A 25,167-nucleotide genomic window follows, 5' to 3' on the forward strand; every position below is an offset into this window, starting at 1 on the left:
TTTTATGTTCAGAATATAAATGAGTTTCATTTTATCTGAAGCTTTATTTCTGTAAGATTGAAGAGAATGTCACACTGTTTTGTTCATACTCTACCCTTCCGTATCAAAGATACATTTGAGATTTAAAGATACATCTGAAATAAGGGGGAAAAAAGTCCCAAACCCCGCATTGTTAATCTGTTTGCATATGTTTAATCAACAACAGAATAAAAATAAAATGCATGTCTTTAGTTTCACTTCTGCAGCGTGATCCAGCAGCACCATCTGCTGTTTACAGGGAGCACTGCTGCTTTAGTTATATGCAAAATAACTAAATTTCTTTTTTCTAATTTCTATTTTATACAGAAATGTACACACATTCCATAAGCATCTATACTGTTTAACCTTTCTGAATGGCTATGAAAAAACCTTCTAAATTGCTTTTGTGTGCTCAGAAATGTCAATCCTTTACAGGAAAGGCAGGTATTTAAACAGTGATAATTTTTTGCAATGTGCCCCATAATATTTAACAATGCCAAGAGATATGTTTCCTGGAAAACGTCTGTTTAGATGCTTTATTCTAACTGTTTTCTTTGTGGAAAACATTTTGTCTGAAACTCATATCTTGGTAGCAGTAAATGGTCTGGTAAATTAGAAATCCATTACACTGGTAATGGAGAAATTAACTGGTAAAGGAGAAAATAGAGCAGTGATTTTTAATTTTTTTTTATTTTTTTCCTAAGTGGGAATAAAATTCTAAAGCATTTACAGAGATCCACTTGGGGCTGAAGAAATTTAAATTAGCTCATGTTAGTAAGTCAGAAAATTGCCTCATAAATGAACAAAGGATAGTATTTTTTTTTGTCCCAATCTAAGATAATTTTGAAGTAATTAATGAGCATATAATCTGTCCTGCTCCCTTTCTCTGTTTCTCTCCCCTCCTGCCTTGGTGCTGGCAATTCATGACTTCCAGCACACAACTTGGCTTTCTTTGCAGCTTTGAGCTGTGCCTGGCATTGAGAATGCAACGAGGGGGGACAGCACCTGCAATTGGTGCTGCATTGGTGCAGAGATGCCCCACAGAGGAGCACGTCTGCCAGTGCCAATGCCAAAGCCCACTCCTGCCTCCCATTTCCCTGAGCATCTCACAAGGCCTCAGAGTGCAGCTGCTGCTTCTGCTCCAGCCTTACAACACAACAAGACAGTTCCTGTTTGTGGAATTCATGGAGAGGAACCAAATCATTCACCTCTAATGCCTTTTCCCAGGGCTGGATGTGGAATTTGTCTGGTTCTGCCTGGGTGCTTAAAGAATTCATTCTGCTGCTCACAGTGTCTCCTGGGTTGCTCAGGATGGAGATGGGTCTTTTGTGGTACCCATTACTGTGCAGCTGCAACCTCTCACAAAAGTTCCAGGAGTAATGTATAGCAGAAGTGCCCATAAAGCTTAGTGAACTAAAATTGTGTGTGTGCAAGGTTGCACTTTATGATTAGGAAACACTGAAATCACACTGCACACGTAGCATCTAATTCAGATGGGTTTGTTGATTCTCAACATGCCATTTCTCCTTACTTGTAATAATTCAGGGTTAGTGTATAACTGAAGCAAAGGACCAGACATTTCTTCCTGTCGGCAGCAACAGCCAACTATAATGCTAATTCATTTTAAACTAATATATCCACCCTGGGCCCATTGATCTGAAACACACTCTGAAGTGAAATTTGAAAACCTGGGAGAGGCTTGTAGAGTTAGAGTGTTTCTGCTATAACCTAGGACTGAGACAAAGTTCATTTCCCCAGAGCAGCCCTCATGGTGCTGTGCTGTGCACAGGTAGCTGGAAAGGTGCTGAAAGCACACAGGTGCTTTGGCTGCAGCTGAGCAGCACTGGCACAGCATCAGCGCAGTCTCCCCAAACTCCTGGCCAGGGGTGGGCAAGATCCCAGGAGGGGACACAACCAGGACAGCTGACCCAAGTAGTCCAAAGGGATATTCCATACCATATGGTATCAGCTCACATATAAAACCTAAGGGAAGGAAGAGGAAGGGGGGTAATTTGTTATTTACAGTATTTGCCTTTTGGAGCAACCACATGCTGAAGCGCTGCTTCCTGGGAAGTGGCTGAATGTCACTGCCAATATGAAGCAGAGAATTAACCCTTCTTTTTATTTCTCTTTGCTTGTGTGACATGCAAGCTTTTGCTTTTGCTTTAGTAAACTGCCTTATCTCAACCTGTGAGTTGTTTTCCATCTGGTTTTCTCTCTCCTGTCCAGATGGGAGACATAGAACAGCTTGGTGGGCAGCTGGCATCCAGCCAAAGTCAACCCACGTAAGTCCCAAGAAACTCCATAAAAAAAAGACAAACTGAGCATTTGGGGTTTTCCCCCATTTAAAGAAACCTATGCCATGAACAATATTCTCAATTTTAATACTGTAAGCTCTTAGTAAAAGCAAAAATATACCAGCGATGCAAATCCGATATTAAACCCCACAAATTTCTGGGGGAAAGTATTGTTGAGACAACAGCTTATGGTGTTGCAACTCTTTTGCCGTATCTGAACTCTCACTGCCATTCAAGGACTACAGCGAACTTTTGAAATGGGTTGTTAGTCTTAAAATAACCACCATTAGCAGAGGATTTCTAGTACATTGATGAAACTTCTAAAGTTGCCAGCTCATTTAGCAATTTCATGTAGCATTTTGTAAATCGCTTTGAAAGATCTCTTACTCTGTAAAACATTACAAAACGTGCAGTCCAGAGGGGCCACCTGGACAATGTTCCCAAGATGGGATCAGATATGGCAGCAGTGTTTCTACAGTACACAGGACACTCCTTGTGATTTCATAGCACACAAAGCAGAACAGGAATGTTCTTTTCTTACAGGGAGAGCAAAATGAGCAGGTCAGAGACAAGGTAAGTAACTCACCATATAATAAGTGACCTTTATGTACTTTAGCAATTTTACCAAGCATAACCTGTGCTTAAAGTCTGAAAGAAGTTAATGAGTTGAAGGACAAAGTAAGCCTAATCCTGTGGTTATTAATGCAGACTAACCTCCTACAACATTATGCTTTTGCAGGCCAACATGTGCACTTCAAAATATTCCAAGTCTCAAAAATTTTGAGATTTGTTTCTAACTTACTATCCAGTTGGAGGCCAGCTTTGTAGCTGTTGTGAACCGATTCTAAATTCCTCATGAAAAGATTACCAGAAGAGTTTAGAAAGTGTGTAAAAGAGAAATAACATTGAAAAGGAACTAGTTTGCTCCAGTCCCAGACTGAACTTGTGGTGGTGGTGATGACACCATCGTGAATAATGAAAAACACATCCTCAAGCAATCTAATGGCTGTAGAATATAATATACCAGAAGATTTCAGCTGGAAGGGGTGTCACAAGGATCACCTAGAGCAGCTATGATGTCTCATCAGGGACCAGACGATCTAGGACTTTTTCACTGTACTAGAGCATACTAGATCCAAAGAGTGGGACACTGACAGAATAAGCAGAAAGTATTTAAGCAAATTAATTTTCCTCAAAATTAATTACAGTATCTGTCTACTACAGTGATAACCTATGCACTAGAAATAGTTAATAAAATCAGTAAAGGGGAGTAATTTTCTAGTTCTGTAATTCTGTTTCTTGCAAAGTAAAGTTCTGCTACTTCCACTAGCAACCTGCTCTGTAGAACATTTTCTTCTGTGTATTATTAAGGGTACATGCATTACCCAGCTGTAGGCTGTAAGAGGATCAATGCAGACAGCACTCACTAAACAGAGCTCTCCCTTTTACTAACTAGCAAAAATATCTATGATTAAGATTGCTTTCCACTTGAGCTGAATCATAACAAAAAAATTAAAAATGAGATGGGCCTGTCTACTGGAACAATATTCTTATGAGAATTTTTGTTTCTAGAAACAAATGAAAGGAAACATCTTTTATGAAGAAACAATTTTAATAATATCAAAGTGTACAAAAAACTACCAGAACAATTGTTAGATGAACAGAAAACTAAAGAGCAATTTTGGCCTCACTGGACAATGCATATATATATATATATATAAATATATATAATTGTTCATCCTATATGCTTATTCTGTCAATTCTCCTGCTGTCCCAAATGCAGGCATTGCATGTTTCAAAGAAGCCTGCAGCTAAGGAAGGGTTCAATTACGTTTTATTGACTTAATTCACACACTTAAGAAAACTTCACCCAATTCAGGGTTGTTTTTTTTTAATCTTACTTGTCAGTCATGTTTTACAGACAAAATTCTCCACTTAGCTTTGACTGATGTAATATTTTAAAGAGTATTTGCTATTCACACAATTAGCATTAGATATTTAAAACATCAGAACTGGAAACAAAGTTAATTTGTCCAAAAGTACAGTCAAACAGACTAAAAAGATATTTTAGAACCACCAATTGAAAGTCTTTACTGTAACATAGTCACTTCAAGTGTTGTAAAGTAGTTTTCTACCATCTTCAGCTTTTCTTCAGAAAGCAGATTTTCTTGCTTCAGTTGTCTAATAAAAGCTTCCAAGGACCTGAGTCTCCCCAAAGTTTTTACCTCCTGCATTTCAAGTAAAGTTATCTTAGAGTGGAGTTTTGAAATTTTCTGCCAAAGGTGATCTCTGCCTATGTCTTGTCTGCAGTATGAATGCTCAGTCTGCAGTATTTCATTTCCGTCATATTCATTCACTTCTGTCTTGTCTATGTCAAGAAACTCTTCCTTAACAGGCAGAAAAGAACTACTTACTCTTTCAGGCTCTTCTGGACTCTCAGCTGGCATAATAATAGCAATGACAGACTCTTCACTTCCACTGAACTGTTCAATAGTTTGTGTGACTGTACTCAGTAAAACTGCATCTTCACTTGTCTGCACTTCAGCAGAACAGACCACGTGAGGGACAGAATTTTCAACTGCATAGTCAGTAACCAACCCAAAAGCATTGTTCAGTTTCAGAGATGAACTCAAGTAGTCAGGGTCTGTAAATTGCAGCACTGTAGCTGTACAACCTCCTGAATCCTCTACAGAAGTTTGAACACTAGTACCTTCCATGCTCTGGACTGCTGTTGTCATTAAAACAGGATTAGGCTGATGTATATACTGCTCAGAAGAACTATCAAGAATGACACTGTCTGCCTGAAAGCCACCTTCATCTGGAAGCTGCAGGTTTTGAATTTGTAAAGGTTTACTCAGTGCAGTTGAGCAACCCACTTCTGAAAAAAACACCTTTTCCTCTACATTTTGTGCAATTACAGGATTTTTCTTTGGTATACAAGGTTCAAGCGGTACAGATACTTTCTCTGACACATTTGTTTCTGCCCGCTCTTCTCTCTGTACCTGTTGGGAACTGCTTTCAGAAGAATCTTTTTCCTGAAGGAGAAAAAAAAATAAAAAAAGAAAATTACCACCTTGTAACAAGAAAACAACTAAGCATAAAAAAATTAAGTCTCATTTATAGCATGCTACTGCAAAAGGACTAACTTAGATGAGTACTGTTTAAAAATTACATCAGAGGCCTCAGAATTCATGTAAGCATCTTCCAGAACTTTGCTTCAGGTCCTAAATGTTAAAATACCATTTTTAAAGCTCTAAAAGTGCTAATAGTGTTAGGTTTTATAGTTGGTTTGTTTTTTTTTTCTTATTGTGGTTTGGGTTTTTTTATTTGTTTTATTGTAGGTTTTTGTCAAACTCTAGGGAATTTGTACTGATTTACACACAAGATACCATAATTTTAAATGCACTTGAAGAGAAGGGGCTACACAAAGACTAGCTGGCATCTTCTATTACCATCTGAAACATTGTATTAAATATATTAAATGTACACAGCACAAAGTTCTTGCATTAAAGATGACTGTAAACCAGCAATTCAATTCTGCCAACTAAATTTTACACTTTATAAAAATGGAAACCTTTTTTTTGCTTATAGATAGAGATCTTAGCAGAAAAATATGAAGTTAACAGGACTTTAAACTGAAGTTGATACTGAGACAATTTGAAGCTTATCCTTTTTTAGCCACTTTCTTTTCCCTTCCTTCAATAAACTACATCACATGATTACCTTTGATTACATTATATTTATTATACACAAATAATTATATTTGTAATAAATAATATTTGTAATAAATAATAACAATAATAATACTTTTAGGTATGTCAGTCAGTGAAACAAAAATACAAAAATAGTGGGAGTCTTATTTTTTCTAGTAGATCTAATTACATAAAGAGCACTCTGAAGAATCTGTACTCATGCAAAACTGTGTGCATGGGAACTGAAACAAAAAAACATACAGAACAAAGAAACAGAAAAATAAACAGTTTTAACTTTGCTAATTAAATATAGGCCAGGCAAAAACCTCAACCAAACCAACCAACCAACCAAAAAATTAAAAAAAGGAAAACAGGAAAAAGAAATTAAAAAAAAAAGAGGCCAGGCTGAAAAAATTTATTACAATGAAAAAGATAATTTCAAAATGTATGTTCCTAAAAGTATGTATGCAATCTGAAGTATCCTAAGTGCATTCAACTTTGTGATTCAGTTTTATTTGAAATTTCAGCCTCAGAAGAACTGGAAAATTTATACATAAATAGCATTCATTTGGTTAGCTTTACATTTTCAAAGACAATACCTAACATCATGTCAATCTTTGGGATTTTGTGAAAATGAAGCAGTTCCCTTTCTCTGTCTTATTTGCAGCTGAAAAAGACTGTCTCAGACTAAGTATTTTAACTAGACAAATCTCTTACAAAATATATTATATAAATGTTCCCGAAATCTCACATAGCAGAACTGCCATTAATGTTGAAGGAAATGCACCAAAACAAGTCTCAGGACAGTTGCTTAAAGGAAGACTCTAACTTGCATTGAAAACCTCCTTGTCTATCAGTCCCTGCCCTCCCACTTGTAGGTCAATATTCAAATAAAAACCCTTGCAAGCTAATGTAGAGTAGTTACTGATACTGAAATGCCAGCAACTATCACTGCTCTTGAGCCACAAGCATTCTTTATTTAGAAGAAGAAACAGAATGAAATGTTTTATGAAGAATCATTAAGCATTTCTGGGAAGACTTCCTTCACTTGCTCAGTAATACATAAAGCAAGGTGGTGGTGAGCAATATGCAAATACAGCAATTCTTTGCTCTCATGTTTCCAAAGGCAGATTGGGGTCCCAGTTTTCTTTTCCTCAACCTTTAGTCAGAGACACACTAATCAGAAATTTTTCCCCAAAATAAGAATTCATATCCATATCTTTCTGAATACTCAGTCTATGTAGAAAGTTAAGGTTTGGGGCAAGTAGAGAACTAGAGGTCAAGTCAAAAGATATTGTTGATTTGCTGATGTGGTCACTAAAAACATGTGATTTGATATTCGGAAAAGTGCAGGGAGAATAGAGTAATGCCAGAGAGAGAAGTGAGACCACAGGAAAGCAAGTTCACAGAATCACAGGTACAAAGCACTGGCATATTTTTTTTTCTTTTGAAAGCAGGAAAATGATGGATATATTAAAAATAAGCACAGAAATTACTTTTCCAAACTGGATAAATCCATCTGGGATTTCTCAGATATATATTGCTGATGCCAAAATAATTTAGAGAAGGCATTGATATGTTCTTGGCAACACAAAAGTTTTTGCATAAAAAGTTTGCTACCTTAATAAGTCTACTTTCCACCCTTGTAGGTGTACTATGACTGGTCTATGGTCACGTGCATATCAAGAGAATGAAGAGGTGGATAACAGACAACCTTTCTTCGGGCTCAAAACACACAGCTTATCTGTGCACAGAAGCACAGGACAGCAAAGTCCAGATCCAAATTTACTGCTGTCTGTTGCTGTAGAAGAGTTGTCAATAGCAGCACAGGAATGTGAGAGATCTATTGAACCAGGGCAGGGGGAAGTTAAAGCAAAGTCATTTCTTGCTAAATTAGTACTGCCACAACTTGCAAGATTTTCTATTTTTGTATTTGAGAGATTTATCAAGATCAATTTTCACTCCACAAAGTCAAAAGAGTCTAGACAACAATTGCAGATGTTCAAGAAGACAGAGTACTTCGTGACTAAAAAGAAACTGTTTTGTAAAATTAATTAGCTACGTATTTCAGTTTCACTTATTTAGCCTTAAAACCAGCCCTTCCATTCCTCCCACCTCCAACTGATGATCCAGAGGAAGATAAATACATGCTAGAAGAGAATTAGCATAGGTTTGATCAAGATTAGGTGCCTGTGTAGCACAGTATTTTTATGTAACCAATAGCATAAATCTGTGAAGGACAAGATGGACTAGTCTTTGTAGATTGTCTTTGGCAGTCTACAGTCCTGAGCTCCTAGGTTAAAGGTTAGGGACAGGAAAGAGAAGTACATAGTTTGAAACTAATACATTCCAAAGCCAGTATTTCTCTACAGCTAATAAAAGACCTTAAAAGAACATTAAGAGTAATTGCATAAGAAAAAGCTTAGAAGCATAATATTCTCATATGAAATTTATTATTTTCTATAGTAAACGCTTCTGTAATTTTCACTTAAAAAAAAGATATTGAACCACTCCACTCAAACTAGAGGAAGTTGCTTTTCCTTTACATTATGGAATCACATACCTGTTCTGTGTCAGTACTGCTGACAAACTGTTTTGATGGATGGGAATTCTATTTTTTAAATAAAATATGATTATCTGACAGATTAGAAAATCTGTATTACATCAATAGTTGGTTAGCTTTGTACTACAAAACAACAACAAAAAAAGATAAAAAGATAGGAATAGATTACCTCATCATCTGGGGAAGAGAAAATAGTTGGCACAGCAGTATTTTTCAAGTACCGTATCCCCCATCGCACATCCAGGGAATCAGGGGTAAAATGATCACTGCAGAGGAGCTGGTGCTTACTTGGAGTCCATGAATCTCTCTTCATATTCCGCAACCATTTCTCAAGTCTCTCTTTATCATGAAGTGGAAATCTTTTTAAAGCAGTTGAAAAGATAAACAAGAAAACATACAAAGCCTCCATTATTGTTGTCTTTCTTTGTTTTAAATAAGAATATCTTGTTACTTAGAAGTAGCCTTCCTTTAGAAAATATTAAAATAACTATTTTTCAAAAATTTTAAGTATTAAATGCTAATCTGGATGTCTTGTACATGGTAACCAAACATTATCCAAATTATTCCTAGTTGGGTATTTTCTCTGAATTCAGCAGCAGAATTTCTGATTTCTGCTAGCAAAGGGTTTCAGAATCCATGGCCAAGATGTTTTTAAAGGTTTGATCCTACAACACTTGCTCAGAAAGCAGTTCTACTGAAGGGAGATGAAATACTGAGACTTAATTTAAAGAAAGTTAAGATTGGTCCTCATTTTATTAATAGTATTTCTAGGGCTTGTCTTTCTAGACACAACCAGGATTTTCTATTAAACAGAGCACCTCCTAATACATGCTTCTCTTCAGATTATTAGATAATTTGGCAATGTGAATATTTCCAATACAAGCTTTAAATTTTGTTCAAAAGTAAATGCATGCAGATGCAAAGCATTTCTATATTTTGTGTTTCACCAATTAAACTTTCTCATTAGGAGCCCACATCATATTTTATAATTTCTCATAAGTTATAATTTATAATAAACTTTTCAATCATCTAATCTACCTGAAAAGGAAAATGACAAGTATATACCTTCATAGAAAAAAAATTGACTTTAAAAATACATGCAAATGGTCAGACAAATTACATCAGAAAGAGAACTTTCTGATTCAATTAAATTAAAAGGAAAGTGTGTGAAGACACAAAATTTATTTAATGACAAATTGAAGGGAAACTAAAGGCTTATTATGATGCATGCACAGTCAAGAGGTGATGATAAAGGGAACACGAACATTCAGACCACTCTTGTCTCTCACCTCTCCTCAGACAGGTATAAGGGTATCTGAAATGTGCTTCTATATTTCTCTGGTGCATATCAATTTTATTTTAACTCTAGCATATAACTACATATGACACATAAACCATAAATTGAATTCTGAGCACTGTTAAGTGACTACTGTTAAGAAAACAATATTCCTGAGAATCATGAGCAATAATAATTACAGTGGAAAAATCTCCACTTTTGTGATCCCACCCTCAAATCCCTGAAGCTGCAAGTTTCCTCCAAAAGCCACACGTAGCAATGACTCTTACACAAGGCCTGTGTTTCAAAACAGCAAACTCAGGTGATTTTGAGAGAAAGAGAGCTGAATTCACAGCATAAAGGTGCATGTATTCACCCCTTCCTCAATCTTTTGAATTTGTTGTCATATAAGTCCTCAAATTACCAAGGAAACAGAGCAAGCTTTTGAAGCATCCAGCTCTGCACATCTGCAGGAATGCAAGGAATAGTGCTGGTAAGAACACAATTACCTCTGGAGGACAAGTTAGACGTTCAGGCTTTCCAAATCCTGCTTAGATCATGTACACCCAGTGGCAGCTTTGCATGTATGACAGAGCACGCTACTCTGTAACACAGCTTAGCCTGGGTGTTACTACAGAGGTCCAAAAATGTCTCTCAGGAAGATGATGGCTTCCTTTCATTGAAGGTCATGTCACCAACCACATCCTCTCCAAGAAGGCCTTGAGAACACTTGCTCCCACTGCAGCTACCCTCACAACACAGGACCCACTGATTTACCCAGACTCAACCAGCTTCAGATGGAAAACAAAATAATCTGTAGATTATTTCTTCAAGAGAAGGGTTTGACAGTGAAAGTTATTATTTTAGCTTAAAGGCAACTTTGCTAATTCTCAATTCTGCTCATTCTCAAACACCCCCTCACTAATCAACAGAATCTGTCCTCTGGCATAAACAAGACACAAAAAAAAAAGGGGAAAATGGGAAGAGGAAGTAGAATTTATTTAGCAGCTGCCATCACTCCCAAAGTCAGAGAAGTGAAGAAATAAAACAAAGATGGGCAGTTAGCCCAGTTGAGATTAGGTGAGCTAATCCTAGCTGGAAGGGACGCAGACCCCAACCACAGAGCAGCAGAGGACTTCTTCGTTGGTGGTAAAAGGCAAGGGAATAAAACCTGCAATTCATGTCTGTAGTAGTCACTAATATAAGTCAAGAGAAATCTATAAATCAAATCTCAGCACCCCTTCCACAGGCATGAAGCTCAGCAAGCAGCACAACTCAAAGGCTAGACAGAACAGCTAAGTTTTGGCAATCATCTCCATACTGATGCCATACATTTGAATATAAACATGTCTCAGTGCTCAAACTTGTTTTGATTATCCATGTGACACTCACACTCTCTAAAGCATAAAGGAAAATAAATTATTTTCATGATTGTTTTATGATGCATTCCATATTAGAAATGTGCCAGGGAAATAAGCTTTCCTTCAATCTAAAATAAAATTTTTTTCAAAGCAGTCTTCCTGTAGGTCTTCCTACACAGCCTTCCTGATCTTAGAATAATCATGACTAATCAGAAACTGAACGAAAACTTGGTTTAATGTACAAATTTTGCCAAAACAGATTTTGAGGCTAATTGTGAAACTTGTTTTTCAAATTTTTCTTAAGTTGCTTCTGTTGGCAAAGAGTTCCATACTTTCATTCTACACAAATACATGAATATTTAGTTACCTGCACTGTGCCTCTCTCAGGATTGCGATATAGTTTATAACTCACCATCCTGGGAGGCGACAGCCACGTAACCAGAAGAGTGCAGAGGTTACTGCAGGCCGGGGATGGTGACTGTCCTCGCAGTGTCTGGACAATGCAGCCACCATAAACTTGCGCTCTGGTAACCGAGGTAGCCGAGTTCCAGCTAACTCAGCTGCTTCCAAACAACCAGCAATGCCTCTGTTCACAGCGCAGGTAAGGCAGTAATTCTACTGGGCAAGTTTAGTTTTAAGGAATGTTATAATAATATAATTATAGGTTTACTTGCTTACTCTTCCGGGCCCTTCTCCTGGCTTGTATATCGTCATACACAAGACACCTCACCATTAAGCCAAAGCTTCCACGACTGCCTGCCGTGCTGGAACATCGCTTCCATACAGGCAGGAGCGAAACAGAATCAGAAGTGCAAATTTTATTTTTTAGTCGAATCTCCTTGCTCTTCACCGTACGGACCCTCCGCAGCTATTCCAGAGTCCTCAGACGCTGCGGATCACCGCCCGCTCCCCAAGTTCCGTCTTGCGAGAGGGACCGTGTGTGTGTGTGATTATGTCCCAGCTGTCCACTCTTTATTCCCTACACTTTCCCTTCCCTTCCCTCACGGGGTCAGCCTTGTTTCCCTCCAGCCTCCCGGGACCGGGCGGGGTTCCAAGGTAACCACCAGTGTGGTCTATCGGTGGCGTTGAGTCTTTCGGCTATTTACTTCCGCGGTGGGGCTCACTACCACCCGCACGGCCAGCGCTCACCCAGACCCTGCCCCGCTCCGCGGCCACTCACGGGTAGAAGCTGAGCTTGCGCTGGTCCTTGGCGTTCTGGCCGCCGCGGTTCTTGCAGTGGGTGGCGGCGCAGTACCGCGGCATGGCGGGTACGGCCGGACCGGGACCGGCACCAGGAGCGGGGCCGGGCCGGGCTGGGGGCGGTGCCGCCTCCTCACAGCGCCCCCAGCGGCGGGTGGCGGAGGCGGCGCGGCTGCGACCTCCCGCGTGCACCGCGTCACGTGCGCCCGGGCGGCCAATGGCGCAGCGCTTCGTGTAGAAACCGCGGGGGGCCGGACTGCGCGAGCGCCGGGCGCGGGCGGGCGGGAACGGCGGCGGCGCTGAGGGGCGGCGGGGGAGCGGGGCCGGCGCTGCGGTGAGGACGGCGGAGAAGGGCCGAGGCCGCTGGGTGAGGGCTGGGAGAAAGTTGAAGGTGGCTGAAGGGAGTGGAGTGAAGGCGGACGCGGAGGGGTAGTGGGGGGAGGGGTGCTGGGAAGCTTGGGGGCAGCGTGGGAAACTGGTGGGGGGCGGCGGAGAGTGGGGGGCCACTGAGGTTCGGTCCGGAGCATTTCTTTGGAAATTGGGCCTCTCTGGGCCACGCTGCCGTGGTGTTTCCCAGCCGGGTTGCACTGGAGGTGCGACAGCGTCGCTCAATGTGGCTGTTAGCGGCAGCCCAGCTCTGGCCTGGCCCCACCCGATGGTGCGGTCCGGCTCCAGCGAGGTCTTCAGGGGTCTGGATAGGCAGCGTGATGCCAGGTTGATTCTTTCGTTCCCCTGTGCTCCAGGGCAAGATCCAGGAACCTTCTTCTGTATTTGCTTTCGAGTTAGTATAGGAGAGGCCAAGACGAGTACGGGTCACTCAGTTTGACAGACTTGCTTGTAGCTGCTAGAGGACTCCAAGACTTGCTTACTCATCGGATTAGTCGTGGTAGGAGAACGAGGGGAAGACCTCGGTTACTTTAATACTACTAGTAAATTGTTTGCAGAAATAATTATAGGACGTGAGCGTTCCGCAGGTTAGTGTATAGCAATTCTGTAACGAAAGCAGTAGCAGAACACTAGTGATGCTTCGTGTTCTCTGAGTATGAGAGGCTTTGAACAAAAGCATTTATTCAAGATTTTGGTCTATTACTTTCAAAGAAGGATGGACTAGGGTATTTGTGTTGCAAGATGAAGTAGCTTCTTAGAATTTTCTAAATCTGATAGGTTTTAATCTAGGTACATCATCTTCAAACATCACTTCATTGTTCAGCTATTGATAAATGATATATATATAAATAAACTAATGAAGAACTAATTGTTACCGCCTCTGCAGTACTTTGGATAAACATTAGTCGGTGCACTTTTTATACAAAGGTGAACAGTAGTTGAGATCTGTACCTGCTCACCCAACAGAGTTAAATAGTTACTATGTGGCATAAGGTCTATTACTTCATTGACAGATGTACCTAAATAAAGTGTAGCTCTTCATTATTATTATTAGAGCTCATTATGGCATGAGCTTAATGTGTACAGAATTTATTGAATTCTGGAATGTGGTTTAAGTAGCTACAGTGTATGGCCGGGAAAGTGCAACTTACATGTTGCTTTTTGATTGAGAAACAGTGGGTGAAGAAACATAAGCAAAAAAAATATTTAAAAGAGTCTTTCTTTTGAAAAGGATTGTAAAAAAGTAGTTGGAAATGGCAGGGCTGACGTAGTTGAGAGCAGCAACACTGGGATACTGACAGCATATAAAATAGGTGTTTCCTAAAAAGTAAATTGAATAATTGACAGTATCTAAATATAAGACTTGCTCTCGCTGATGAACCTATGAAGTTTAATGCTGCTTATATTCTTAAATTTGAGTTTGATTGATTTGTTCAAGGGTAGAATTCAACCTATGTTTGCTAGTTTAAAAAACAGTGAAACTTAAGTACTGTTTTTTTACTATGCTTTATACATCAAATATAGCAAAGAACTTCATTAAAGAACTCCTAATGTAAAGAACTGTAGAAAAAGAAAAATTCAGGTGTATTTTGCTATAAAGAATAATACAAGTTGAGATAGTTAGCCAGAGCAGAAAATCTGAAAGGACTAACTTGATCTCTGCCTCTCATGAGTTATGAAAGAGTATTTTGCTTTTAATGGAGGACATGAACTGTTCCTTTTAGTTCTTTTCAGTGTTCAATAGTAGAAGAAGGATAGTTGACCTAAAGAGAATGCAGCAGGTGATTATGCAAGGATAATGCAGGTGTGGGTTAATGAAGTAAATAAAAAGAATCACATGTGTGAGATGAACACATAAGTCTGCATCTATAAAGCACAAACAGGAAGAAAGCCCCAAAAGCATGGAAGGATGTACATGTGTATAGTTCATAGTGCCCAAGTGGTAAAATTTCAGGTTAGTGAAGTGATGAGAGAAATGTAGGAAAACTTTGTACTAAAAATGTCTGATATTGTGCATGAAGAATACTGGAAAGAGCTGTCCGTTTGGTATCGAAGTACACTGATCAAAATACAATTTGTTTCGACTGCTGTCCCTTAACACTTGATATTGTGCAGGCTGCTGGCCAAATAAATGCTTAAGAGGGCATGGGTAGATTAATCTTGCAAGCCTTTTGCTCTCGTCGCACAGCATTCATTTTAGCGCCCTGACTTAACCTATTAGAAATGGTATTATTTTTTCAAATTTTTGGTTCTTGCATTTTAATTTTGTTTAGAGTGTATTGACTTTCAGGTAAATACTTAATTTTCATATTTATAAAATACTCAAAAGTTTTGAAATCTGCCTGACAAATACTGGGTCCCATGCTGGCTAGCAAAAGTATTCCAACTTTAATGGTGCTCAGACTGTAAGTTTGTTTATTCAACTTCCAGGAGAGTAACATCAATTGTCTCTGAGTTGTTCTTACATTACATTAAAATCAGTGTAATCTGGTACGCTGCGGGGGCACTTTACATCTGTAATGTTCCGGGTCGTGTCGTGCATCCTTCTGGTCAGGTGTCAGCCAGCATCCTGTATTTGAACATTTGCCTTTCTACACTCTGTGTTTTAAATATAATATGCACAGGCATATTATCTGTTCTCACCTTCTAGCAGGATCAGCTCACCCTGTCCTTAATAAAAACCTTGAGACATCATGTGGCTATATGGAACTATTTTCTTAAATAGTTTATATATGCCATAATTTTCCCCTAAGTTCTCATATATTTGTTTCAAAATATATCTTTCTGACAGATGTATTGTTGAAAAAAAAGTTACAGATTTTGATTATTGTTGGAGCTACTTGCCTTGTGTAAAAGACGTTTTTTGCCTTCACTTCTGACACCAAGGGTTTCATATGTAAACCTTTCTATGCAGTGGTATTTATCAGATGAATTCTTTGATATCAGAGATATGGTAGGTGTTTTCCTTTATAATGCAATCTGATATGCAGATGAGCTAAGCCAGCCTATTGTTAAATAAAGGAAAATGTGCTTTACTTGGCTGAACTATGGAAATGAATGATCTGCTCTTTATTATGTTCCCCTTAGGTTGGTTGAACAAACTGAAGCTGAGCGTGAGTGTCTAACAGTTTTGTCTTCCTGCACCTCACAGTCATCTCTAGGCCAGTTGTGTTTTCAGGCTTCTTTTGTTGCACCAGTTAATCAGTGAATTGGTTGTCCAGTACAGTCAGTTTTTGCAGCCTGTGCTTAATTTAGAGCTGCTGTATTTAGGGTCCTAGAACTCAAGGGTTAGTGTAAAGTTAGTTCAGGTGTGGCAGTGTGAAACCTTAGATGCAATGGAATGTGCTGTGTATTTACATTTGCAACTCTGAATGACAGCAATCAGTTAAGTGTAAAACAAAGGTGAATTGTTATGTATGTGAAATGTCTCTTTGCAGTATTTTCACTTACATATTCTGTGACTATGAAAACAGCATAATGGAGTTTGACAGGTGTGAAACGGTGCACTTACAGGTCTGTCATTGACTCCTGAAACATACTGGTCTTCCTCTGCCAGCCTACAGTTGTAACTAAGTTGTTGTGAAATGTAAAGTAACTTATTCTTCAAGTATGCTTCCTTTTCTTTTTAGGAACTGGAGAAATGGCCACTACACAATCTGTCTTCACATTTGCTCTCTGCATTTTAATGATAACTGAATTAATACTGGCTACAGAGAGCTATTATGATATCTTAGGAGTTCCAAAAAATGCATCTGACCGCCAGATTAAGAAGGCATTTCACAAGCTGGCTATGAAATACCACCCAGACAAAAATAAGAGTCCTGGAGCAGAAGCAAAATTTAGAGAAATTGCTGAAGGTAATATACAGTGTCTTTTGTCTTAATAATTTGATAGACGTCTTACATTTATAATCTAAGTGCATTTTGTTTTTACTGAATAAGAGGTATAAAGGGTTTTTTTCTGAATACCACCTAAGTGCTGTTGAATGTTCAGCATCAAAATCTGACTTGTTTCTGTGTTCTTGCACATAGGAAGGCCTTTTACACAGTCTATGCATTTCTGTTTATTGGGCTTTTGGCATATTCCTCCTTTTACAAAAAGATACAAAAAATACTTGGTAGGAGGACAGCTTTAGCCCTAGGACATTAATTGTTACCTTTTGATCTGTTTCATAAGATCCAGCTCAGGATTGCTACCAGAGCTTCAGGAAGGTCTAACAGCAACCTTGCAGTAACTATGGGGAGATTGTAAGAAAACACAGAGCAGGGTCCTTCAGAGATTCATGGTGGAATACAATAGAGAGCAGGTGCAAGAGGTTTAAGTGGTTATAAGGAAAAAGCTTTTTCACCTTGAGGATGATGGTTTGATTTGATGGTTTTGGAGATCTTTTCTTATAAGTGATAAAATAAAATGGTACAAGTGGATAATCAAGAACAGATTTGCTGAAAAATAATGTATACCTACTTCTATTCCCTGAAAACTCAGGTATAACATCCATCAATCTGTATAGTTCTCCTAACTAAGCTAAATGGGATTTCTGGCTTTTACCTTCTTGTCTGCAGCAGAGTTATTTTGAAAGAAAAGTAGTTAGTAGTATAATGAAAAGGACTAATGAAACAGCCCTGTTAGATACCTACTGCAGTTGTTAGCACCTACTACAGGAGGAAATAGGAACTCTAAATGTCGAATTATATAGAATAATTGCAAGTCTTTGACAGGTAAGGAAATGAGTTTTTAAAATATTTAGTTATCAGAATGGGTATGTTTTCTATCACAGTTTCTGCCTTGGAATACCAGTACCTGTAGTTCTAAACTAAAGATTGGAGGGCAATCTAATTTCATTTTGGGTATATCCTGCCACAAAATCTAGGTTGATTGCTGAACTTCTGAAAAATTGAGAATTGGCACATGGTGAAATTAATTTTCTTTATCTCCTCGATGTTTATGTTGTTGCTTGGTCATAACTGGTGTTCCTAGAACTTGCTGGCTGTCTGGCAGATAGCTTTGTATATGTTGCCCTGTTTTTCTGTGATAGGAGTGCAGCTGATCCTTGGTCTTGTTAGGTAGAGCTCCTAACTCATTCTTCTTCCTTCAGGCTTTCTGATCACCACCTCTCATTGTTATTTTCTTTCAAATTTATTTTACAATATAAATATATTTATAATACAGCACTAATCTTTATTGATAGTTACTCCATTGTGTTACGTGTAACCTGTCCTCATAATATAGCTGTGTTTGTTTATTATTGTAAGTAACTATTTTGAAGCAGTTTATTTTGGTTTGGAGAAAGGTAAATAAATGTTGATCTTGACTGGGCTTAAACATTGAATGGAAGTCTTGTTTGAAATTTGTTTGGCTCAGGAAGAGAGGGTGAGAAAGCTGCTGTTCTTTGTATTTGTGTATGGTTTTCTTTTTTCTATTTTTTTAAATGGTAATGAACTGTAACTCTTTTTTTCTTTTTAAACATAATTAGCATATGAAACATTGTCAGATGAGAATAAACGAAGAGAATATGATCAGCTTGGCCGTCATGGAGGAAAAGGAAGTAATGGAAGCCCATTCCATCAGTCATTTAATTTCAACTTTGACGATCTGTTCAAAGACTTTGACCTATTTAGTCAAAACTCCCGGTCAAAAAAGCACTTTGAAAATCATTTCCGAAGTCATCGGGAGGCTCACAATCGGCAAAGACGTTCTTTCCAAGAGTTTTCTTTTGGAGGTGGACTGTTTGATGATGTGTTTGAAAATATGGAAAAGATGTTTTCATTCAGTGACTTTGAAAATGCACACAGACACGCGGTACGAACTGATGCCAGGTTTCATGGATCCAGCAAGCACTGCAGGACTGTCACTCAGAGACGAGGAAACATGGTTACCACATACACTGACTGTTCTGGACAATAATGTTTCCTTTCTTCTAAACTTTTCTTCTTTTCTCAACATCTTCATAATCTTTCTTGGGTTTGTGCTAACATGGAAGAAATTCTCAGAACTGTATTTTCTAAAAAACACTTAAACTACTATAAAGAATTTGTAGATGAAACTAATCTTCAGAGTAGAAACAACATGCTTTTGGGAAGTAAATGTGTCAACAACTGCTTAGAACAGGAGACAGATAATCTCATGTGACAGAAAAATTATATATATTTCAATTTGGTAAACACTGTCCCTAAATTTGAATGCAAGATATATATTTTTCATTTCAGAAATGTAATATAATTTTTTTTCATATAAGCCAGTTCAGGAGTGATTGTATTACTGGTGTTGGATCGAAGCAGAGGAGATACTTTAATTTTGAAGTGCTGCTTTTTTTTTAGTCATGTCTTTCCAAGTTTGCACTTGCAGTTTTTACTTGATACAGATTTACATGCAAATTACATAATTTACACAAAATAGCAGCAGAAATATGACTTCCCTGGGTCTTTGTTACTCTCTCTAGCATTGCAAAAGTGCAAAAGCAAAACCCTTACTTTTTGGAGGTGGAAAATAGTGAGGGAATATGTTAAGACTGTGAGTGATGTAGGAATTAGTTTTGTTTCAGAATTGGCCTGAAACAATATTAGGATTTGAATAGCCCTTGACTTATTTAGGGAATGTAGGGATATTCGTGTGTGTGAGTTTGTGTGCACACAAAGTTTTTGTTTTGGTTTTATTTTTTTCCCCTCCTTTCACGGTACAAACTCTAACAAGGTTTGGCAGGGCACACCCAAAACACTCTTGTTTTATGCTTACTGTATTACCATGTGTGCACTCACAACTCACTTTATTGAGCTAAAATCAATATTGAGCTCTGAGATCTTAGGAACTTCAATGAGATAAACTTGCCTGTAGATTTGTGGTGTTCCTGGAAGGGTCTGAGTAAAAGCTACAGTGTTTAGATTGACAGATTTATTACCTGTCAGCAGGAATTTTTCAGCATTGTAATTTGAAAGGTAAATTCTTAGCCTTACCACAGAGTAAAACTGAAAATTAAAATCCTTGTATTCATCCAATGCCTTGTGGGGCTGGAAACTGCTAATAAGGACAGCACTAATGGGTATTGATTTTAGGACCATGGAAACACAACCACCAGAAAATGCTGCACAACAAAACCCCCAAATACTTTAGCTGATGTCAATCAAAAAGTTCTGTTGTAACTCTTTAGCTAGTCATACTAGTCAGGTTCAGTATGTTAAATTGGCTGTCCCTTTGAAACTGGGAGGTAAGAATTTATCTTTCAGGTTGATTGCATGAGCAAAATAAGCATTTTAGCTAGCAGTGTTCTAAATAGGCTTTGAGTTCTTAAAATCTTTAGTAAGAGATTTAACCCTTTGCTTCTTGGATGGATATTGAAAGCTGCCTATTTGCTAAGGAACTTTAGCCTTCCCCTCAAGTGTACGTATTTTTGCTTGTTCAGTTTTCATTGCCTAATCCTTGGAATGGATTGTTGCATTATATTAAGTGCTTTTCCTTTTCCATGTTCTTCTTTATTTATTAATAGACTAATACCTCATATATGGTCTTTATTAAAAGCCAGTAATTTGTGCAACATTATCGGAATGTGCAATATCCTTATAGTAGGAAAAGTGCTGAATTGAGTGTGTTTGTTTGTTTCACCCTTTTCCTGTGTAAGTAAAGATTTTTGTTTCTTCTGTATAATTAATATATGATTCAAGCAAAGTTGTACTTCCTGTAGATTTCTGCATTTATTTTTTTTAACATACTCCATTAGTCCTGTGCATGAATCAAACTATCTGCCCAATTCATATCATACGGGCATTCAAGTGAACAAATCATTAACTTAAAGTTATGAATTACTTTCTTTCACAAAGATTAAGTATTAAACATGAGAGTATTTGTGAATGTCCTTTGGTGGGAGGCAACTCCACAAGTGGGATGCAAAGGTAAAATATTAATACCTTTCTTAATTTCATGCATATTTTCTTAATTAAAAAAAAAAGAAATTGGATATAGTAGATCGAGAAGTTCACTTGCGTCTCTTCCCAGACTCTGAATTAGAGGGAATGAAAGCTAAAATGAACACTGTAAATTTTAGGAAACACATTTCACCCCAAAAACTCAAGTCATTTAAGTGACTGTATAAGTTCACAATCTTTCGAGCTAAACTTTGAGGTGGAAATAAAGGTTTTGGCTCCTTCTAGACTAGGGGAGCCTCTTTAAGAATGCTCCAAACTTAGTACAAAGTGTACTTGTTTTCCTGATGTCTTTAAAGTGTAAGTATAAAACTGATAACCATTATTGTTGCTATTTTTTTGCTTATCTGCCTTAAAAGTTGTCTGCCTAGTCTATTTTAACTTGATTTCATATTATTTCTGTTAATTACTTGTCATGGGAAAAACCACAAATGCTTTCCATTCTTTCTATGGCTTCTCCAAGTCATCTTTCTGGTTGTTTCTGTTGTCGATCCAAGGTCAAATCCAAAGGAAAGGTTGCCATGAGTATTACAGAAACCAGCGTATGGCTGTCCCTGTGGTTTTCTATGATGGGTTTGCTTTGAATAGACTTCAGCTGGGGAAATCTGGCCAAGAGTCTTCACTTTCATGGCCCTCAGAACACAAGCTTGCAAAACATGTTATGCTTCTCACTTACTCAGAGCTCTTGCACATTCTTTCTCTATTTATAGTGTTGGCTTCATGGCAGGCTCCAGCGGAAGTCCTGGTATAACCTTATGGCATCCTGACTTCAGAGTTTCTTAAGTGCCATCTTTCATCTCTCTTTAAATCTTACGGAAATACCCAACAAAATCAATTTTTGTTAGATAAGGGTGAAAAAAACCTGAATTTTTTTTGAAAGTAATTTATGCATTATGTAACTACAAATGATTTAGTTCTTAAAACTGCCAAAAAAGTGTTTTTTCATGTTTTTCTTCCCATTATACTTTTGAAACACAGTATCTAGTGGAGATAAAAGTACTGTAAAGTTAATTAGAGTGCCATTACATTAAACATGTGAAAATTAATGGTGTGATCTGTCTTTTTTTGCTTCAAGATATAAATGGGGAACCAAATTGAAGTGATTTATGTGGTGCTTGTGTTTTATGGAATTATGGAATGTTTTGACCACTGTATTTTCACTGAATGAGACGATGGGGTTGGCAGGGAGAGGAGGGTGGGGTTGAAAAAAAATTTAGTTTTGCCTGTTTTGTGGTTTTTTTTGAGATGTTGGGAATGGCTTGGCATTAAGGTATTATGCCTTTAAACAAAGCAGGCAAAAAAGCCTGTGCAAAAGGACTTTTCTGAGAAGCAGGGGGTGTAAGAAAGCTTCTGCCTGGAGCTGATGGGTCACTGCCTGTGCTCTGCCCTGCTGAGGTGTGTGAGGGCAGTATTGGCCAGTGCTAGAGGCCTGGAGTGCCACAGGGAATTGCACAGTCAGGTGCTGTTGGGCTGATTCACAAGACTACTTGAACGTTCTTGTTTTCTGGGTCTGATATTTAAAAGGTGGAGTGTATGAAAATTCTTGGTTTTGGTTTGTCTCATCTGGCCATTTCTCATTAGAATCATCTTCCTTAGAACCCAAGAAAATTCATCTTAATAATGCAAACCTAGATTTTGAGGACTAAATGCGTTGGAAACAATGTAAGATCTGCATTATATTTTTATGGTGAGGAGTGGGGGGGGGTTTAAAAATTATTTGTAAATTGAAAACTCATTAGAAGTGTCTGTTGGACAAAAGCCTCTTGTAGAGTTTATTGGCTGTGCCACGTATGGGGCTCCTTTCAGAGCAGAATGCTATTCAGAGGATTGTTTGGCTCAGACAGCTGTTGTAGTTGAGCCTGACTGGTCTGCCCTTGGATAGTGAGTGATTCACACAGCCATGCTGCTGGCTTCTGTCCTGTGGGCACCTGTTCCTTCAGGAATGGGCAGAGAGCAGCTCTGTAGGGGCCACTTAGCAGTTGTGATATCCATCGAGTGTCAGTCACTCCTGGTATAAGTCTGAGTCAATTCTAGGTTATGGCTGTGATTCATCCTTGATTCGTTTCTTGTTCTGAAGTTTTCCAAAACAACAAACTTTCAAAATTAAACAAAAAATAGAATAATAAAAAAACCAACACCAAAGCCTGCCAAAACTGCTTTGAAGTGATGTACTCCAAAGCTTTAATTTGGAGCATGTTACCTGTTATGCAATGGCATGTGATTTAACAGCACCTATTTTTACAAACTACAGTGGCATTGAAACAAGTGAACATTACTGCTAGTATTGTTCCTGCTGAGGTTGCAGTTGCACCAAAAAGTGTCGTGGAGATGCTCATGCCCCTCAGGATGGCTGCAGGATTCCGCCATGGCTCTGAGACACTGAGATGGTGGACCGTCTTGTCCAAGCAGCTCTTCTGGGACAGTCCACCAAGAAATTAATGTGACCCTGGTATTAATATCTCTTTTTTGTGTGTTTGCACAAAAAATTGTGCTGGGGGTTGTGTTGACTTGTATTGCTGGTCAGTTGAGAATCTGAGTTGTGTGTTTCTCTAGGCTGGCAAAAACTGGTTCACGTCTCAAAGGGGAGGGGATCCATGAGGGGAGAGAGGTGTCTGATGCACCTTTGCTCAGCCTGACACCCCATCTCCAGCCATGGGCAGCTGGGAATGGGTGCTGACAGTTGGTCCAGTGGCGCTGGTGTGGTGGAACTATTGATCACTGCTCATCAGTGGTGTTGGTGTCTGGCTCTGGTAGCAGCTGGAATCATGAACCTCTCTTAGGTGGGGTTGTACCATCTCATATACCGGCTGGAGAATTCTGGCCAGCGTACATTTGGTAGCCAGAAGCACAAGAAGAGACTGTTACGGTTGCTCCAGATAGTTATGCTGGATTTAGAGGAAACAGGAAACAGAAGTGCAGAATATTGAGTAACACATCAAGGGACCCTGAAGCTATACCTGTGTTGCTGTCTTATGAAGATAGTAAAATTTTATCGAGATATGAGAAAGAGAATGAAGTTTAAGTGGTTACTTGTTGGATGTTATTGCCATAATCTGTTCATCTCCCACTGACATGGAAGTGAGTATGAATTAGGAAAGATTAAGTGAGCTGTCCAGAGGTCACAGTAGAATTTAACTCATTTTAATTTAGGACTTGGAACTTGCAAGATTTTTAGCCTTCAATATGCAGGATTTTAGGTAGTGATCTAATGACAAGTTGTGTGTTATGCCCATGTGGCAATAGTGAAACACCTGTCTCTTCTGCTGTGCAGCAACAGACATTTTAGGGAACCCAGATTATGAAGTAGAGCTGAAGTGCCTGTGGTGTGGCAGTGCTCGCCAGACTCCACCTGGCTGGAGCAGGGGAATCCATTGTAGCACCATGATTGTTAGTGCTGAGCATGCAGAGCTCCAGCTGAGGGAGAAGGTACAAATTGCCCAAATTGCTTAAAGAAGCCCAAAAATGGATTTGATTCAGCCTTTCTGCTTTAATATGTAAATTCTTGCATTGAAAGTTGTATTAAAATGATACGGATCTTCAGCCTGTCAGGCAATCGATGCCTCCTTGGGTGGGTGGTTCTGCCACCCCTTAGTAGCTTGGAGACAGGTGGGGAGGCAGGGCTCAGGCTATTGCTGGGAGCAGAGTGCAGATGTTATCACTTGTGTACAAATAAAACATTACCTGTGCAGATGGAGCATAAATATAGCTCACTTCTGCTGGGAGCTGAATGCAGAGCTTGTGGCTTGTTGGTAGAAATGTTATTACTATCAACAACACGTATTGTCTTTACCTCTTCTTACACCCTCCTCCTCTCTGTTTTTTTTTTTTCTGCTTTTGATGACTGATGACTCTGCCCCAGTTGCTGTATTTTTCCCATTTGGCAGTGGCTATAGTAAAGTTTCTACTTGCTTTGCAAGTTCCTGTCAATTGACTTTAGTCTATACATACTTTGCTTGAAACCTATTTTGCAAATCCAATTTAAATGGGTTGAGGGGATTTTAAGTAGTGCAAGCCATTTAAATGAAACCTCATTTCCTCCTGTCTCTTTCCCCATATCCTGTTGAGTTAGCTACGTATACAGCAGGAGGTTTTCTACTGGGTTTCTGCTTTTATTCTGTCTGTGGGAGGACAAATGATACCTAATTTGGCATAAAGTGCCAAATTAGTAGCCAAATTAGGTGCTGACAGATGATATCTTATATAAAGTCTTACATAAAATCTGCTGATACAAATTTAACCTACAGATTTTTGGAAAAAATTATCCCTGGCAGAGTAAGTTAGTCTAATCAGCACTTTGCATGATAACCTTGAAGCTTAAAGGTGAAACAAACCTGAAATTCTGCCCAACCAAACCCAAGCCCACTACCTTGGTGGCTGTGAAGGTTAACCTGAGCAGGATAACTATTTTACCAAATTTCTTCTGTATTGAAACAGACTTTTTGACAAATAATAAATGCATA

The 25,167-nt window shown here is 38.7% G+C and overlaps 2 protein-coding genes across 14 annotated transcripts; one reads left to right on the plus strand and one right to left on the minus strand.

The window, feature by feature from the left end:
- Window positions 1-3,908: 3,908 nt before the first annotated feature.
- THAP5 (THAP domain containing 5) lies at window positions 3,909-12,609 on the minus strand. Of its 7 annotated transcripts, none has more exons than XM_023930497.2 (3): window positions 12,388-12,609; window positions 8,740-8,929; window positions 3,909-5,350 (listed from the first exon to the last, which is right to left on the minus strand). In XM_023930497.2, exons 1-3 carry the CDS (start codon window positions 12,468-12,470, stop codon window positions 4,406-4,408), a joined length of 1,218 nt encoding a protein of 405 aa, XP_023786265.1. In that variant the 5' UTR covers window positions 12,471-12,609; the 3' UTR covers window positions 3,909-4,405. The 7 variants fall into 7 exon arrangements, with proteins under 7 accessions (XP_023786265.1, XP_023786272.1, XP_023786290.1 ...); XM_023930504.2 differs by having other exon boundaries at window positions 11,620-12,559; XM_023930522.2 differs by having other exon boundaries at window positions 12,357-12,539.
- Window positions 11,684-21,753, plus strand: DNAJB9 (DnaJ heat shock protein family (Hsp40) member B9). Of its 7 annotated transcripts, none has more exons than XM_086884731.1 (4): window positions 12,677-12,741; window positions 13,151-13,293; window positions 16,424-16,651; window positions 18,268-21,753. In XM_086884731.1, the coding sequence occupies exons 3-4, from the start codon at window positions 16,435-16,437 to the stop codon at window positions 18,696-18,698; spliced, it is 648 nt and encodes a 215-aa protein (XP_086740857.1). In that variant the 5' UTR covers window positions 12,677-12,741; window positions 13,151-13,293; window positions 16,424-16,434; the 3' UTR covers window positions 18,699-21,753. The 7 variants fall into 7 exon arrangements, with proteins under 7 accessions (XP_086740858.1, XP_023786323.2, XP_023786340.2 ...); XM_086884730.1 differs by having other exon boundaries at window positions 12,683-12,798; XM_086884729.1 differs by having other exon boundaries at window positions 12,683-12,774.
- Window positions 21,754-25,167: the final 3,414 nt, after the last annotated feature.

This window comes from Cyanistes caeruleus, chromosome 4 (genome assembly GCF_971803275.1).
Source record: "Cyanistes caeruleus chromosome 4, bCyaCae1.hap1.1, whole genome shotgun sequence".
Taxonomy (NCBI): Eukaryota; Metazoa; Chordata; class Aves; order Passeriformes; family Paridae; genus Cyanistes; species Cyanistes caeruleus.

What these genes read in the sequence shown, in the direction of transcription:
- DNAJB9 (XM_086884732.1), top strand. Translation starts at nt 16,435, where the DNA reads ATGGCCACTACACAATCTGTCTTCACATTTGCTCTCTGCATTTTAATG. An exon ending in ATTTAGAGAAATTGCTGAAG is followed by an intron (nt 16,652 to 18,267) that starts GTAATATACAGT and finishes AAACATAATTAG; the next exon opens with CATATGAAACATTGTCAGAT.
- THAP5 (XM_023930497.2), bottom strand. Translation starts at nt 12,470, where the DNA reads ATGCCGCGGTACTGCGCCGCCACCCACTGCAAGAACCGCGGCGGCCAG. An exon ending in CGCAAGCTCAGCTTCTACCC is followed by an intron (nt 8,930 to 12,387) that starts GTGAGTGGCCGC and finishes TGCTTTAAAAAG; the next exon opens with ATTTCCACTTCATGATAAAG. An exon ending in TCTCTTCCCCAGATGATGAG is followed by an intron (nt 5,351 to 8,739) that starts GTAATCTATTCC and finishes TTTCTCCTTCAG; the next exon opens with GAAAAAGATTCTTCTGAAAG.